Source organism: Macrosteles quadrilineatus, unplaced genomic scaffold, assembly GCF_028750875.1.
Source record: "Macrosteles quadrilineatus isolate MER2022 unplaced genomic scaffold, UCM_ALF_1.0 Scaffold_9__3_contigs__length_116548681, whole genome shotgun sequence".
NCBI classification, from domain to species: Eukaryota; Metazoa; Arthropoda; class Insecta; order Hemiptera; family Cicadellidae; genus Macrosteles; species Macrosteles quadrilineatus.
Window position 1 is genome coordinate 14,312,061 of NW_026542602.1, and position 19,030 is coordinate 14,331,090.

Sequence of the window (19,030 nt, forward strand, 5' to 3'; positions counted from 1 at the left end):
ACCATTGTTTACATAACAAGCAAAAACATTGTATATCGGTTCAAGGCGTAATAGGTTGTATTTTAACTAAACATTTAATGTTTGATAACATTTTGGGCCATTAGAAAGGTCTTGGTTGTACAATGAGAAGTCAATGGAAGTGATAAGATATTGCTATGAAGATTGACCTATGCCCTTGTCTGAAGATATTGTTTTTATAGTAAGTGATTGTAAATTTTCTTTTGACCATGTATAGCCACAGATTACATATAATTTTCTCTTAAAATAATTGTGTTGGCAGTTTAAATATACAATTTTGATATCCCCACTTTGTTGACGAGTTGCATTTATCGAGTTTGGCAAATATAATAAATACACATATACATATTCCTGAGTCTGCCATGAACTCTTTATCTTTTCTCATCTTTCCAGTTCCTCTCTTCTTCTTTCACCTATTTGGCCATTTGACGTATCGTCTCATTCATCTCTTCTGCCATCCTTTTCATCTCATTTGTCTACCTTCTTCCAGGTCTTTCCTTCTCTAAATTTAAGCAAACAAAAAACAATATTGGAAGGTGGTCAAATGTTAACTCAAAAAAATAAAGCTCGCTGAATTGTTATAATACATTTTAAATATTCCTCAGGTAATCAAAATAATTTACTTTGTTAATTTACAACTCTTTATCTTGCAGGTGCAGCCAGTGTTGCTAAGGCAAGCAGTGTGTATTTGGACGCTCTATTTGACTATGCTATGGCAGATTACTTCAAATCTATGTTCCCAGTAAATCTACCTTTTTTGTCAGGATATTTTGATATGTTTGCATTTGCTATTTCAGTCGTTGTATGCTGTAAGTACTTATTATTTATCACATTTTACTATTATTTCCATAATACTGTAAAACCTACTTGCATTTTCTAAATATTTTTAATTAATAGGTTTGTATAAACATGTGTGATATGGATATGGTGCTTCTTAATTCAGATCCGTTTTGTTATCAAACTAAAACATTAAGTAATGATAATAATAATTTATTTGCACATAACATACAAATTTGTGAAAATCACATGTACAGGTGCTTCGTCTTGATCTCTTAAAAATTGATTCTCAGTCCTTAATTATTCTAAAACATAAATTGGTTCCTAAGATGTTGATCACAGTTTTAAATTTAGTGCTACAATACAACATGAACATATTCAAACATAACAAGGTATAAAATTTGTAAATCAAACGGTAACAAAATGGCAACAAAAAAATTAACAGAGAATAAATATAACAATGATTTTATACAGAGAACAATAATATACGATTTTGGCACAAACAAATCGTAGTTTTTACAAGTAGTTTTTATTGAAATGAATTTGGATCTATCTTGACTTATACTCTAATAAACGGACCTGTTTTAGTTGGACTTGCCGTGGGCCTGAAGGAGTCAATAATCCTTAACAATCTTCTCTCAACTGTCAACTGCGGGATCGTCATCTTTGTCATTGTTCTGGGCAGTTTTTATGGTAAGCTTGAACCAAAATAGAAACTGATAATTTGTTATACTAAATCATTTTTGATACTATAATGTTAAGGGGATACGCCACTATCTCCAACTTTTTTTTTATTATTTTATTTTTGTCAACCTAGTTAGTATATTTTGTTTATACTAGACTTAGTTAGAAGATTTAGGTACAAAAATATTGAATTTATAACTTATTTACTAAATTTATATGCGTTTTTAGTTTTTTTCACCAAAATTTTTAAGAAGTCGTTATTGAGAATAACTTTTCAACTACTGATCGGAATGACATATTCTATTTATTTCCTGATTCAGGATGAAATAATTAGTATTTCTGTGTTATATCGTTATGGTAACTAAAAAAACAAAATTTTTAGGACACCTTTTATTCAAAATATAAAAAAGCTGAAAAAAATATTTAAAATTTTTGCGTAAACATAAATATTTTTAGTAAATGTAATGCTATAGGGCTTACTATACACACAATCCTTTATTACTATATAAAGAAGGTCTGGTGAAAATTTGAATACTATAAGTATAGTACTAACGGAGTTATTCAAACTTTTGTACAATAATAACCTAAAAAACACGGTATTGAGATAATCGCAGGTGATGTAACAGGTGGTTGACAGGAGAAAAATTCCCATAACTACTCTAACTTATTATTTTATATTATATATAAAAATAGCAAAGTACTTATTTTGTTTTAAATACATGTACCCTACTTTATAACTCCATAATACATAATTATGATACACAATTAAAAGTGTACATATCAGGAACAAAAAAAAATAGTTCAAAATTTTGTTAAATTGCTGGTTGCGGCGTTTTATATTTTATTTTTTTTATACTAGAAGGAGTTGTCAGATTGGCAAACAATTTTAGCTAAATGTTCACATTTAAATGACCTATCTAAAAATGCAACTTTTGGAAAATGTAAAAAAAATATAAAATATGGCCTACAGATAGTGGCGTATCCCCTTAACCCTTCACAGCATTTAACGAGCCTTTCTTGTCAAAAAAAGACACTTTGGTTTGACAAGACCCAAAGGTTCCCAGTTGGTGTCATGTGAGAATCAGAGAACTATTTTTATTTTTTTAACAAGGCTGTATACCACACATTGTTTATTGGTTGCTCAATATTTTACAGCTGTTACTGATCGTAGCGAGTGCAACAGAGACATATGTACTGTGTCGTGTCAAACATGAAAGCTATGGAAGATTATCAGTCATTTATTGTCTTAAGACATTTTCAACAGTCCAGCACAGATGGAAAAATGAATGATAGAATGGTCTCCGGATCATCTGAATTAACTATAGTTATTTATATTACCTTATTACTGTCCAAAACAATCCTTTGTAGTTTACTAGGACTACGTCAGTTTCGTGCATCAGATGGAGCACATCATCAGGTCACAAGAATGTTAAGACGTCACTTTTGACGAACTCAACCACAAGGAATATTCAATGATGTCTTGACATTCTTCAGACCTGATTATGTGCTCCATCTGAAGCACAAAACTGCTGTAGTCCTAGTAAACTACAAAGTATCGCTTTAGACAGTAACAAGATAATATTTAAACCACTATGGGAAAATGAAAATAAGTAAATACTTTAATACTTTACTTTGAAATAGGGACCATACGAAAGTAGGTATTTAAAGCCAATAATGAATGGAGATGAGTGTAGTGTGAATTTAATTATTTTAATAGCTATTCTAAAACATTTTTTGTCAATTTCCTGAGCACTTTATTCTATGTCAAGATATTTGGTGAATAGCACTGTTCAACTAATTCTATAAATTGATGACTTTAAAATATCTCTACCCTCTATCCCTTTAAAAATACGTCTGGTATTGTATCCATAACGGTTTTGAACATTGTGAATAAATAGTAACAATGGAACAAAATATGAAGATTTATGGTTATTTACATGCTCATTGCTCAGTTTACAAAAGGAGTATGGTATTGTTTTTAACCATGCGCATTAATAGTAACAAATAATCACTAACTAGTGTACATGAATAAATTAGCTATATGATTGACAATAGTCATATTTTCCAGCTGATTTCCAGAACTGGAAGCTGCCCAAGACCATAGTACCAGTTGGGTATGGTAGCGGAGGATTTCTATCATATGGTATTGTAGGCACCCTACAAGGAGCTGCCACATGTTTCTATGGTTTTGTTGGATTTGATGTCATTGCTACTTCAGGTAAGCCAGTTAGAGAGGATAAATATATTGTCCTCTTGGGGGGGGGGGGGGGCTGTCCAATGCAATTGTTTATGTTAAAAAGTACCTATTAACCTTTCTTGGGTCTTATTGCCTAAAACAGGTAAATATTGAAACATGTAGGATTGTAAGCCGCTTATAAGGTCAAAGCGCTTCTGAAGAGTGTGGGAAAGTAGGGCCATAGTGACCCAAACTTGTTGGTACTTAATAACGTGTTGGCAGAAACAACCGCAGTATTGACAGTGCCGTACTATTAATTCATGGCAGTGATGTTAAAGATTTTGTGTGGTGTACACCTCTAAGTGTTATCAGTACAGTTCATTCTTGTACTAAACTGGCCTAACTATTCCTTAACCATGCACAGTACCATGCACAGGCCCAAGAACTAAGTAGATGGGCAAATGCAAGGTTGAAAGAGGCCCCCAATCTCTTATTAACAATTGGAAAAAAACTCCAATAAAGTTTTACAGGTTTTTGAACGTGACTGACTAACCAGGCACCTCACTGTATACTAAAACAATTATGTATTAACATAAATAAAAAGGACAGCAATAGTTTTCATGTCACAAGGGTCAGTTAATGTTTGTAGTTTGTGAATGGACACAAGGAAATGTTTTTGCAGGAGAGGAAGTACGTAATCCCAGGAGAGCCATTCCTATATCCATCATAGCCTCTCTGTTCATCTGCTTCCTGGCGTACTCTGGAGTGTCTACAGTGTTGACTCTTATGTGGCCTTACTACCTCCAGGTAGTACCTACCTTATACTGTATAGCCTTACTATATAGTACAAGCCAGTGCTGTCCCTTGGGTTTTGTATCCCAAGAATCTCTCTTTTTATTTTAAATTGTTGAAAGTATGTTTACTATTCAAATCTAGTAATCACCTATTAGCTCAATAGCATTAGTCTATTGGGTCTGTTGATGATTGGAGTATCCAATCAAATCGATCACACTTATCATGTATTTACCGCCTAAACAAGGCTTTATATAACTGAAATAACAAGAAAAAATTTTAAACAAAAACATGATCCTAGAGTTGTTCCAAAAATTCTATGTTTACATGTGCTATTAAAATATGATCATCAGTTAACTCCTACCGCCACAAAATCCTTAAAACCTGGTCTAAACATTTTTACCAAATAGTTACCTAGTAGCTCTAGTAGTAACTTATTTTAAATGTTTCAGGATGAGGAAGCCCCAATACCATATGTATTTGCTGAGCTCAACCTAGAGTGGGCCAAATGGATAGTTACTTTTGGAAGTCTTTTTGGATTCGGAGCCAGGTATGGTATTTCAACAAATTTATCAGCACAAACCACTAAAACATTCTTCAAAATGTAGCTGGCATGTTGTACAACTGTAAAAAAAATGTATAGTGGTTTATTTTACCTTGTTACTGTCCAAAACAATCCTTTGTAGTTCGCTGTGACTACAGCTGTTTCGTGCTTCGGATGGAGCACATCATAGGGTCAAAAGAATGTCAAGAAGTGGTCATTAGATATTCCTCTTGGTGGAGTTCGTCAAAAGTGTATGGTAAAATAAATAACATGGACACTACATAAAACACGAAAACACAAAACGGAACATTTAACACTGGTCGACCAGACGGTAACGAAACACGTGATACGGCACCGGCTGAGAGCAAGTCGCGACTGTAAAAAAAAAATATTAAGTGTTATCCATATTTTAGTCCTACCAGCCACACGGAGAGATTATGAGTGTTTCTAGTCCAGTTTATCATGACCACCCACAAATATAGATAATCTCCTTTAAATAAAAAATATCATTCTCAGACAACAGGATGTTGTAGCATTTATGGGAGTAAAGGGTAATAGTCAGTAAGTAATAAATTGAATGAGTAATTTTGATTTAGTTGTTGTTTATTTTCCTAGCTTATTCGGAGGTCTGTTTCCCCTCCCGAGGATCATCTACTCCATGGCCCAAGACGGACTGCTGTTTGAGTGGCTTGGACAGGTTCATCCAAAGTTCAAGACTCCCTTCATTGGTACAATCGTCTCAGGAGTAATAACAGGTGATTGATTACCAAGCTTGTTTTTGCAATGATTTTACTCCTTTTACTTTTTCCCCTTATACATAGTATATGGAGAAAGTATTCTTTTTATGTGATTTTTTTGCACTTTGTGTAATGAGATAAAAAATAATGTATTGAAAATGGTGTGTCAATACCAAAATTTATCGATTCATCATAGCGATACCAATTCCAATCTAAATCCTTCTAAACACATTGAACAAATACAATACAAAATTTAAATTAAGATCTTACAAACAAATATTAAAAATAAATTTTTAATAAATAAAGGTGCTGACACACCTAATATTTTCGACCAAGCCGAGGTTGAGGTAATAATATGATTGTAAGAATATATTACTTACGTCAATCAGCTCATTAAGTCGTGAGTTTCACCTCAGTACATGTTTCGACACATTGTCATCATCAGCTGAGTTAGTACTTGTGAAGGTTTAATTCACCAGATGGCTTCGTCATGTTGAATAAATTAACACGTAACATGTAACACGAATACGACACGACACATATACAGTACATTTATAACACGTAAAACTTGAAGACATGCAGGCCTGCTCGAACAAAACATACGGTCACGCCGCGGGTCGGGGACAGACTGACTAATTGTTTATCCAGGCTTATCATTGTTATCTCGAAGGCAGTGGACAGCTGTTTCTTTGGTAGGAATGATAGAGTTGAATATTGAGTTGGAGCTGAAATTTAGTTTTTCATTTAGAACAACTTCCTTTGCGTCGTTATTTTTATGAGCTCTGTAGATTTCATATTCTTCTAACGTGTCCAATTTTCTGCCTTTTTCACAAATGTGGAGTATTTCTAGACTGTTTTCTATTGTTCCGAATGAGTGGTTGTGGTCGATTATATGTTGGCTGAATGCTGACTTCTGTTTGTTCGTCCTAGGGTTGGGTCTGTGTTCTTTAAACCGTGTGTTAAACCCGCGACCAGTTTGGCCTATATATATGCTCGGGCAGTCAGCACATTTTAGTTTATAGACACCAGTTTTGTTATTAGTATTCGTTTCTACATTTGGCGTTTTGTAATTCAGCAAGTTTTTTGTTTTATTCTTAGTGTTGAATACTAGGGTTAAGTTGTTATCTTTCATAGATTTGTTCAACGTGTGTTGTATGGTGTGACTGTATTCAATACATACATATTTGGCCTTATTTTCACGGTTTGGTTGACAAGTTTCACTTTTATTTTCTCGTTTGTTCTTATGTTTGGTGATAAGTCTGTCCACTAAACTGTCAACATAACCATTTGCCCTAGCGATATGTTTTATTATTGTTACCTCTGATTCAAAATCGGATTTATTTAATGGTATACTTAGTAAACGATGTATCATTGAGTTGTAGGCACCCATTTTTTGTGAATGTGGATGGTATGAGCTGGCATGGATTGTTTGATCAGTTGTGGTCGGTTTTCTGTAAATGCTGAATTCCAGTTTCGTGTCCTTCTTTTTCAGGGTTAAATCGAGAAAGTTGAGTTGGTTATTATTTTCTATTTCGATGGTGAATTTAAGTTTTGGGGCTATTTTGTTGAGGTAGTTGTGGAGGAGATTCAGTTGTCTATTGTTTCCATTGAATAACAGTATTGTGTCGTCTACATATCTATAGTAGAATAATATTTTGTCCTTATATTTGTTTTTATTTGAAAAGATGTGTTCATTTTCAATATGATCAAGGTAGATATTGGCTAGAAACCCTGATAGTGGTGAGCCCATGGCTAGACCGTCAGTTTGTTGATAAAATCTGTCTTCAAACATAAAATAATTTTGTTTTAATATCTCAGCTAGAAGTTCCATTAACTCATTTATTGCTTGAGGTTCTAGGGTTGCAACCCTAGGACGAACAAACAGAAGTCAGCATTCAGCCAACATATAATCGACCACAACCACTCATTCGGAACAATAGAAAACAGTCTAGAAATACTCCACATTTGTGAAAAAGGCAGAAAATTGGACACGTTAGAAGAATATGAAATCTACAGAGCTCATAAAAATAACGACGCAAAGGAAGTTGTTCTAAATGAAAAACTAAATTTCAGCTCCAACTCAATATTCAACTCTATCATTCCTACCAAAGAAACAGCTGTCCACTGCCTTCGAGATAACAATGATAAGCCTGGATAAACAATTAGTCAGTCTGTCCCCGACCCGCGGCGTGACCGTATGTTTTGTTCGAGCAGGCCTGCATGTCTTCAAGTTTTACGTGTTATAAATGTACTGTATATGTGTCGTGTCGTATTCGTGTTACATGTTACGTGTTAATTTATTCAACATGACGAAGCCATCTGGTGAATTAAACCTTCACAAGTACTAACTCAGCTGATGATGACAATGTGTCGAAACATGTACTGAGGTGAAACTCACGACTTAATGAGCTGATTGACGTAAGTAATATATTCTTACAATAATATCCACAGCTCAGGGGCTTAACAATGAATTTAAATAATATGATCATCTCCTATGGTCGTGGAGACATCTTCACTGTCTTCCACGATCACTGCAAAATCCTTAATATCTTTCTGAGTTACAAAAGCATCTTATCACTGCTTCCACGTTCTTGGAAAATTCCTTAACAAAAATACAAACATCATTGTCTTCCACGACCACGACAGAATCTTAAGTATCTAACTTGGTCACAGGATCATCATCATCACCATTGTCTTCCCCGAACAGGGCCAAACCCTGAGTACCTCCCGCTGTCATTAGACTTTATCATTGTCTCCTAATGTCACATAAAAATATCGTCGTCATCCACAATCGAGGCAAAAGCCTGAATTTTTTATTGCACGATCTTCGTGGAGTTGTCAAACATAGATATTGACTTTTGACGATCAATTCTCTATACCAATAGCAATGTGCAATAATCAGTGAACAAAATTCTAGATGGTATTTTACCTCCTGGTGTACTCTTACTCATCTTCAACCCTTCTTCCCAGTCTTCATAGGCCGGTGCCACACTATCCCGTTTCGCCGGTCCGGTTAAACGGAACCCGTTTGGCGGGATGATTCAAACTCATGGGTTTTAATGGGAGCGGTTGCAGTGCGTCAGCGGAATCCACCGCATGCATGCTGCGGCGTAGCGGGACGACAGGACGAACTGCAAAACACATGGAGTTTAATGAGAGCAGCTACACTAGCTGGTTGTGCCGCGCGTTTATCCCTACTTTTATTGCTATCAACAGTGCTCAGCATGTGATGCTCGTGCTCTTCACTCGAAGTATGTTGCGGTAGAACAGGAAGGTGTGACAGGGTAATGTCAGTGTGGTAAAAACGCATCCCGCTAAACGAGATAATGAGGTGGGAGGTGATAGTCTACTCTAGTTTCAATCTTGTACTTTATTTGAATTCATAATGGAATCATTGAATGATGAATGATGTTCTGCTTGACAGGTTTGATGGCGGCTGTATTTAGCCTTAAACATCTGATGCAGCTCATGTCAATGGCTACATTGGTCTGCTACATCATAGTAGCAATGGCAGTGCTTATACTGAGGTGAGCTCAATGCAAACATTAAGAATTCATAAACAATTATTAATAGTGCTTTTTTGCATCAACAAACAACCAGTTTGAACATAAAAAAATGTATTTAGATAGGAAAAATGTTTTTTTTTACTACAAAATCGGAGAAAGATCAAGGTGGACTTGATCTGCTCTAGTCAGGTGATTGGTTTTAGTGCTTGCCTAGCAATCCAAAGGTTGTCAGTTTGATCCTGAAAAACGTTTTTAGCTTTTTCAATGTTCAAAACTTTATCATAGTGTGTTGTGTGATAGGAGTGTAATCTAGTTAGAATTATGTTAATTCGTCGCCTGGTTTGTGCAGATATCGCCAGGAGGGAGATTTCATAGAGGGAGGACTCTCTGACAGTGAAAACTCTCCTCTGCTGGCGTCCAAGTCTAAACAGACACAGGCCGAGAGCAGATTTGACCCAACCAAACCTCCATTCACACATGTGCCTTTCATGGTCTACCTGCTCAGTAAGTTTATGTACCTCTATATCATTCAAAAATATCCCCGTAAACACAGTAAGTAATTGCTTTTTGTCGGGTCTATTTGTTCAAAGCACATAACTGATTATTATTTTAGTGGCGGACCAATTATTTCTCTTTCAATAGGAACCCCTAGTAATGAAGTTCTTAAGATAGAAGTTTAGGTTTGGCGTACCAAAAAAATCTTTTACTTGTTAAGATCTTTCTGTAGTTGGTGGTACTTTTGCCTAATGTATCCCCAAATTGAGAGGTATGTAATATATTTTTTAAAGTCTGCAAAAGAAGACAAGAATTACACTTGAAACAAATATTCAAACCTCAGTCAAACAAGTGGATTATCCTTTTCTAAAATTATTAACCTAAAAGTGAGGTACCCAGTTCAATTTTAAACACATGTAAACTTTTGTACTTGTGTAAAACCGGTATCTTTTGTCGTCAAGCTCTCTTTTCATTCGATCCCAATATAGGATATTTTACAGGGGGGGAGTGTTGTACGACGTCCAAATGTCATGATGTCCAATGAAATACGTAGGCTATTCAGAAAGTAAGGAACGTTTCTTTCTGACGCCACTACGCATATACCGATCTCATACATTTTGGTGTGTGTACACTCGGCAACTCAGTCGGCGTTCAGCCGTGACAACGGGAACATCTCGCTGCCCGTTATTTTTGCCATTTCAACTAAAGATGTGTGCTGCGATTAAAAACCCCACTAGTTGTGAGGTGCGGTCAGTAATAAGGTTTTTGTTGGCAAAAAACTGTTATCACCAAGTGTGTGAAGTTTACGGAAACAACTTAATGAATGAAAGATCTGTTAGACGGTGGTGCATTCAGTTTAAAAATGACCGAACTGAAGTTCATGACAAAGCGAAGAGTGGACGTCCGAGCATTGTGACTGATGAACTGGTCATTAAAGTTGATGAAAGGGTTCACAAAAACAGCCGATCCACGCTAACGGAGCTTTCGCTTTGTTTCCGACAAGTTTCTTGGACTTTGACATTTGAAATTGTCACATAACAAAGAGAAAGCCCTGTAAATTCACCACTGAATTACACCTCGCCCAAAAATATAACATTTACAAATAACAGACTCATTCACATTTTCAATCCTGTATAAAATCTGAATTGTTTTTCTGTGATTTTTATTTGAAGAAGAATGTAGAATGTGTTTGACGGGTTATACGTACAATGATTGTTTGTTACAGCGTTCCTATGTATACTGTTGGTGATGGGGTTGATTCATATCCAGCATATGCCCTCGGGTAGTGACCCAGGCCTGTGGTCGTACTTCTGTGTAGTCCTCGTACTTCTGATAGGTCTCATGCTGGCCTGCTTCCAGGGAATGCCTCATGGCACTTCTTCCATCATGTTTCAGGTCTGTAACGGTTATCTTTTACATTTGTGCTCAACTCTTACACATGGGCGACAGATATATTTGCATATGTTTGTTGATGTTGTGGAGAGGAAACAAATAGCCTTGCCAATATCCGTAGTCAGACTGGTTGGTGTTTGTACAATATCCAGCAGGATCACGCAACTTTAACGTTTACTTTCCCTTACTGAAAATTTGACATTTTTGTACTTAGCTTACCACCCTTCTCCCCTCGCTAAACACAAAAATGTTTTTATTTGGACATGTTTATAAAAATATTTTTTCAAATTACCACATGATGTCCCCTTCCAAATAAAGTATTTTTCATTAAATAACATAAAAACCTTTTATTCTTCTTTATTTTACAAACTGCTTACACCTAGTAGGCTAAGCAACGATTGTCCTCACTTTGTAGGTTCCCTAATCCCTTAATTGACTGTGACAATTTTGTTAATGTCTAGGTGCCTGGTCTACCTCTGACTCCGACAATCAGCATCTTCCTGAACCTCTACTTCATGTTCATTATGGAGTTTGACACCTGGATACGCTTCATACTGTGGATGATTGTTGGTGAGTAGGCCTACTGGACGGCATCCTTTTGATATTTTGGACAGTATACTAAAAATAAAGTCAATCCGTGATTAAGATTGGGGTTTGGGGTACAGGGGACAAACAATCAAACTCACAAAAAGTAAATTTTTCAGGCTAATATTTTTAAAGTTTACAGACTTATTGTACAGAAAGAACACATATATAAGATAAATGACATTTTTTCTTCTGAAAGACTTTGCATATATTTCCTTCAAGTTTGGGATATAGTTTAACCTTATATGACCAAAAAAATATTTTTTGGGGGAGTTAAAAAAAATGCCACGAGCATGATCGTTTTCCCCTGTGACACAGGTTTAATTTTTGGAAATACCAAAATTATACACAAATTTTATGTTTATTTCACTACATTAACTTTAATTTCAGATTAATTGTATAATGTTCTGGATATTGAAACAAGAGTATATCGATAAAATAATAAAAATAAAATAAGTCTGTATATAAAACAATATCTTGAACAAATTAAGTTTTAAGGCTACCGGTATTGTTTATAAAGATTGGGCCCAAGTCATGTTCTTAATTATCTCTTTTTAGTTGTACTTACATTTTGACCAGTGTGATCATCACTAACTTCACTGTTATCCATATTTTTTCACTTAAACACTAAAATCATTATACATCTACTGTAAATATCACATATTAGCTCACAGTATTATAAATATAACACAATTTATTCATACAAATTTATTAAAACTGCTTTAACATAGTGAAATCAATAGTACACAACACGCAAAACACCAATATAGAGCAAAGGACAGACTGATGCAACGGGGTATTTCCTGTTACGACAGGCAAGGAGTTCAATCCTTGTTCCCAAAATGCACCAGCATTTGATCGTTATTCTCCTGTTCTGTTACACGTATACTTCCTGAGTGATTACAAGGAATCTGAACGTTTTTCCCATGTATCCTTACAATGATACTATTCGGCAGCATCAGCTGATTTTAATGATACATTCATCTCAATTTCCGATTTTTTTGGAGTTATATCGATTTTCCCTGTATATTATTTTACCATAAAACCCATGAAAAAACAGAAAAATTGATTTAAAATAAACCCCCCGGCTCTGATTGAAATTCCTCTGGTATGGTCCTTATAATTCTGAACCAAATAGTGCAACCCTCTATTCCTGTAAAAATTACGGTTCAGAAGTCAATGTAACTTTTGTGTTATTATTTATTACCAATTAAATATCATAGTTACTCTCATCGCTTACCCATGATAAAGGTTGTTGACGAGGTAATGGGAGAAAGTATGTGTCAGATTACTGATACCATTTATTTTATTTATATTGTAAGTGAACTTACTATATAGTAATAGCATAAAAGTTATTATTTGAAAAATTTTTGATCAAAATAAGATAATATATTTTTTAGGAGAAATAGATAAATTTGTACAAAATATAAATGCCAGAAAGCCTGTCTCAAATCCTCAAGTTTAAACTAGCACGAGTTTACACTCAGTTGAAATCATGTCAGATTTGGTCAGCAGTAAAAAGCAGTATTAAATTTAGTATTAGCCTACCTATCATAAATCATAAATCAGCTGTAATTTGCATTGATCACATTCCTGTGCTGACTGTAATCTTTAATATCTTGATCATTTTCATTATCATCATCACCTAAGGTAACCAAAACATCATCGTCTTTCATGATCACAGTAAAATCCCAGTATCTCCCGCGGTAACAGAAACATCACCATCATTGCCTCCTGCGATAGCAGCCAAATCCCTATCGTTCACCGAAACATTATCATCAGCGGCATAATCCTGAACATTTCACACAGAAACAGGAATGTTATACTCGCTATCCGCATTCGCGGCAATATACAAATATCACCCGTGGTCATTTAATCATCATCGTCTTCTGCGATCACGGAAATGTTATCATCACCATCGTGGCATAATTATGAATAACTAACACAGTTACATGGTCATTATCATCGCACCTTGTATCTGTCCTATGCAATCAACATTTTGGGTTTACATAATTCTTTGTTGTCTTTCCGGATCTTTTGCCCCAGCTTTTTCTCTGCATTTGACAGCCCTGGCCGCTGGTTGGCGACTGTGCGGTGCTGCTACCTGTTGCTCTTGCTGAACTACATCTATAAACACCAGTATGCAGCATAAGCTATACTGTGGCTCTTTAGTTGGTTGGAACAGAACTTAAACTATTTCTTGCCCTTCTCTTTCCATTGCCAGTTGCCACACATCCGCTGTGAATTCTTTTTTTCTTCATGCAACCGTTCTGTTTACTATTAAATGAATTGCTTAAACCCTGCTTTACTCATGCAATTCCATTGCATTTCACAAAGCACATTTGGTTAACATCCTTGCTGTATTGGAGCATACTTAGCATGATTTCACGTGTTAGTTAACATTTTTTCATATTATTCAACTTGTTTCCGGATGGTGCTCTTACAATCATTGAATTCTAATTGTTTATTTTTGTGTACCAGTACTTTTATATCCAACTTTTCTTTATTTTATTCGAAGAAAGGTTCTCCTTATTTCTGATTAGTTTAATAATCTTCCAGCATTTGATATAATTTAACTAAAAAACTGAATAATAGTATTAATCTGTGAATTTTAATTTAAACTTTTCAACACTTGAGTAACTTTTTGGCAATATTGTTGCAGGATTACTCATCTACTTCTTTTATGGACTGAAACACAGTAAAGCAAATAATGAATCTGACAAGCCAACCTACGAACAGCTTCAGAACAGTGACTAGTCTAAATGTTAGGTTTTGTTTTGTCTTACTACGATTTGTAAGTACAAGTTTGTTACATATTTGTTTGTTAAGAATTTTTTAACATCGACCTTTTACTAGCCAATATTTTGCTTTAGCAGTATTAAACTTTGGAGGATCTGGTGTATTATTAAGTGATAAGCAAGTGATCATTTTATACCAGGCATTATCTGATAAAATAATAATTCTTTATTTTATGTTTTATCAAAATTTATAAGCAGGAGTTTAGTCTATTAGTCTATTGTATTTACAACACATTTTGCATGTAGGCTAGTTTAAATATGTTTTTTCGAATTTAATCTATTTGTTCTATACCATTTTAGTGTAATTTAATTTGTTAATCTTTTATTATATTTGTATTTCCATTAGAATTTATAAAAGTTATGATTTATTTTAATTTACTTTAGGTATGCTCTTTACTCTAATAATAATTCTGTATTGAACATTATTTGTTGTTTGTTAGATTGTGATTTCCCTTCTACAGTAATATTAAGATTTATGTTGTTTTATTCGTACAAAGATTGCATTTTTTAGGGCTATGAGATTATAACCTAATATTATATACCTTATAAGGTCAACTGTCCACAAATTACAATGTGATTAGATAGAGGATATTTTACTTTTCACCCATTACATAATTTTATGTATAGATAGTTATTTTTCTTTTATTGAAAAATAAATGTGTTAATGTTATGTTGTTCAATGAGAGTTAAGTTTTTTAGATTTAATATGTAATTCATGTGATATGTGTGATGTTAGTACAGTTAGTATTTAGGACAGATATTTTGTGTTAAAAAAGTAAAGCTGTAAAAACCCGTTCCCTGTTGTGCCTTAATGGCTGTTAGTCAAAACATATTTTCTGACTAAAATCAATCTGTAAATTCTGTTCTTAACCTCTTTATAGTGATGTATGGTAGATTTGTTGTACTATGAAAAACTGGGAATTGGGAATTTTAGATGAGAAAATGGGGGTGAATTTGAATTTTAGAAGCTATGTAAAATTACATGGATATTTTGAGAAACAAAAAACTCTGACTTTCAAATAGACTTCATAGTGGGCGTTTAAAGAGTGCATCTAGTTTTTATCTCATTTCAATGCCACATTAACTCTCCGATTCTTTGGATCTGCCAAGTGCTACATGACTGTGTAAACAAAACCTTGATTACAGAGAAGTAAAATACAGAGGATACGTTGGATTGTACATTTAAGTGGTGTCTAGCTCTAACACCAGTCTCTGGTTTCTAGATTAAATTATATTTGTCCCCTTCCTCTCTCCTTTCCCCCTAGCCCTCACGCTCTACAGCCCTCACGTTGTAGGAAGATCCTGTGTGCTACAACTGCTGTACAACAACGCTATGTGGGCATCCTTGCTCATTACAAGTACATTTCCGCCCCAACTTACCAGAGCTAAAAGATCACGGTTCTCTCATAAGCTTGTATGTATCTGACTTCTCCGTGTCTTGATACACTACCTGTCAATGCTACAGAATGTAACATTATACATTTTGCTGTGAAAATAACAATGCTTATCGCTTTTGGTATAATTTACTCATTACAAAACATGTTATTTTTACTTACTAGGTTACTATAGATTAATAAATAAGCCACATTGACTTTAATAAATTTATATACTTTTCATTTTGTAGCTTTTAAAACCCTTCTTTTGATTAACCTTATTATTTAATATTTACTACATTCTGGATCTTCCGGTGAGAGTTGCATCAAATTTGTATTTACACAATTTACAAAACCCTTTCCATTTACACTTCGCCCACTCTACGATGTGTCTCATCCTCATCAGTGATAAAGCTGAGACTTTTTTAAAAATAACAATTTGACCCAGCTCTCATCGGACAACCTAGAACGTAGTGGTGACACATGCCACTTAACACATTTGCTGCGGCCCGTCAATGACAGGCGTAGACCTGGTGCGGTGCAGTGTAGAATGAACCTGATTGCCGGTTGATCGGCTTTCAAATATTTCGGTCTGACGAATAGCAAATAACGTTCCCTGATGTGCTGCTTTACAAAAAGAGTCGGCGTATTTCGATAAAACACCCACAGATAGTAGCACTACTTGGGAGGTAGCCGGTTCTATTGTATTGCCAATTGGAGGGAGGAAAACGGGACAAGTTGATTTCTAAGCTAGCCAGACAGGGATTTTACAGGGAAATTTACAACCAACCACAATTAGAGACTGGTATTAGAGACACAATACTAACGCTTACCAACCGTCCTCGGCTTGATCCTGACTGGGCAAACAATGCATTGCACACTCCCTGGTGACGCAGCCGTTTCGCACCACGGCACCCCATGCGTCACCGCAGCAAATGTGTTAAGCCTACAAATAAAAATTTTACATTTACAAGTTTTTTAAATTGTTTTTTTTTACCTGAAAGTAGGAACAAACTAGTCATAATGTATCAGTCAGTAGATAAAAATAAGAGTGGTTTAGATGGTCAATTTATTCAACTTGATCTTCTTTTATAAGTAGATAACAATCAATATTAGGATACGTTAATGATTACAATGGTGTTGGTATTGTTAAACATAGGGACTTTGACTAATTGACATGGATGTGTCTATAGTTTTTAACTATGTGTATTTTTAATACTAGGTTTTTATTGGATTGAGTAAAAGCAGAAGAATATGTAAGTGTCAGTCATATTCTAGTCTTTAGGAAACTAACTCCAGTAAATGTTCTCGAATAAATTTACTAAAAGAGTGCCTAAATATGATCTTTTTTATATCGAGTTATTGACATTTTTCTGATTTATTTTTAAAACACTCAAGGATTATAATATGCAACACGTTGATTTTTTTTTGTTTTTTTTCACACTAACACATAAATGTGTATTTTAAGGTAAATAAGTAAATATAAAAGCTGAGTGAGTATAGTGAAGTGTAATTATTTGTAGAGTAATGATATCTGTGTATGGACAAATGAGTTGGCTTTTAATCATAACTAGTGGTCGTCCTGTGGTCGAAACTCGACCAAAAATAATTAATGTACAGACTTCTCTATTTTCTCCCCACACTATGTAAATAAAACATATGATTGGAATTTCTCCATTTGTTTTGATTTTCTGTTTACATTTTGTTGTTATTTCGTCACCATCATGGCAACCCATATGGTTCATGTTAATTTTTTGAAGTTTTCAAATTCATTTTTTGTTCTTATTTGTTAGCCTATTTTAATTTTTAAAGGCATTCTGCACATCTACAGGAAAATATCTTTCCAACAGTATACGTAGATTTTCCCTGCGATGCACACGAGCTGAGAAAAAAGGTTTTAAAGAAACATGCTTGCCTATTAATATATAGATAGATGCCAATCATAAGCTCAATGAACTGTGTTGTACTGTATGGTTAAGTTACGGATTTATATCTTATTTGCTATATTTTCTGTTGTTATTGATTGTTGCCGTTGTATGATTACCTATACAAAATATCTGTAAACTTTTGTAAAACAATAAAGAGGTTTATTTTATATCACTTTTTGCCTTTTTATTGTTTAGGCCTAAAGCTCACAATTAATAACCTTTTGGGTTTTCTTGAGTTGGGTTTCTGCCACAGTAATGCTTCCCCCATAACATGTAAAATTTGGTTAACATTTTCTGAAACCAATAAATCTTTAATTTTTCTTAGACTTCAAAACTCAATTTTTAGTTTGCTCCAAAAACAACACAAAACAGCCTTACACCTTCCTATTATTTTAAAGTTACCTAATGTATTGGACAAAGTCTGAATCACAGCATTGGGCCATGTCAACACAGTTGTAATATTTGATGAAACTTACGACACAAGTGACCAAATCTACTAGGTAAATATTTTTTAATGACATTCCATGATTTTTTCATCAATTTTTTTCATCAGAAACTTTTGATAGACACCATTGTTATACAAAATGGAGAAGGTGAGAGCTACAAACCCTTTTTGGATTGCTTTAAATCAATTATTTCTTTACATTAGTTAGTAATTACTAAACAGTAAAGTCACAATCAGTGATCACAAGCTGCTATCTTGAACTTCTGTTTCAACATTTCAAATGCACCACTGTAAAATTTCTATTTGTTAAATTGTAAATTTTGTAATACGTTTTTGTTGCAATTCAATGAAGAATAAAGTCGATGACAAACCATTTTTGGCAGAGAAGAAAAGGGGGGAAATGCAGAGTGATTTAGACGACCCTTTAAGCCACAAAATATTGAAGGTTATAGCCCTAATACTCTTTTCCCCTCTTTGCTGAACACAGTGTTTCCTTACATCTCGGCCAGGTTAATTCTTTATTCTCAAATTGTGTGGGTAAAAACAAGTTTTAAACATTAAAGTGCCTCTAGTTTCAAATATTCTTTGATGTTTGAAGTTTGGGAGAATGGCAAGGATACCTATTTTTTTTTATTTTATACTTTAAGAGAAGCAGGAAGGCTTGAAATTATAAAATAGTTTATGTATGTGGTTTAAATGTTCCTCTTTGTGATTTTTTTAATAGCTTTTGGATTATTATGGCTCCCTTCATGTGAAAACTATTTAGTACTGAAATTCATC

The 19,030-nt window shown here is 34.4% G+C and overlaps 1 protein-coding gene across 3 annotated transcripts in view; it reads left to right on the forward strand.

Moving 5' to 3' along the window:
* The window catches only part of LOC129002381 (cationic amino acid transporter 2-like), a 38,465-nt gene extending 20,488 nt beyond the window's left edge, over positions 1 to 17,977 (forward strand). For all 3 annotated transcript variants that reach the window (XM_054430128.1, XM_054430129.1, XM_054430130.1), the window contains exons 5-15: positions 672 to 827; positions 1,384 to 1,488; positions 3,548 to 3,697; positions 4,338 to 4,462; positions 4,900 to 4,997; positions 5,607 to 5,746; positions 9,153 to 9,255; positions 9,584 to 9,738; positions 10,955 to 11,124; positions 11,583 to 11,691; positions 14,369 to 17,977. In XM_054430128.1, the coding sequence (XP_054286103.1) occupies positions 672 to 827; positions 1,384 to 1,488; positions 3,548 to 3,697; positions 4,338 to 4,462; positions 4,900 to 4,997; positions 5,607 to 5,746; positions 9,153 to 9,255; positions 9,584 to 9,738; positions 10,955 to 11,124; positions 11,583 to 11,691; positions 14,369 to 14,463 (1,406 nt within the window). In that variant the 3' untranslated portion in view covers positions 14,464 to 17,977. The remainder of the gene's footprint in view (positions 1 to 671; positions 828 to 1,383; positions 1,489 to 3,547; positions 3,698 to 4,337; positions 4,463 to 4,899; positions 4,998 to 5,606; positions 5,747 to 9,152; positions 9,256 to 9,583; positions 9,739 to 10,954; positions 11,125 to 11,582; positions 11,692 to 14,368) is intronic.
* Positions 17,978 to 19,030: the final 1,053 nt, after the last annotated feature.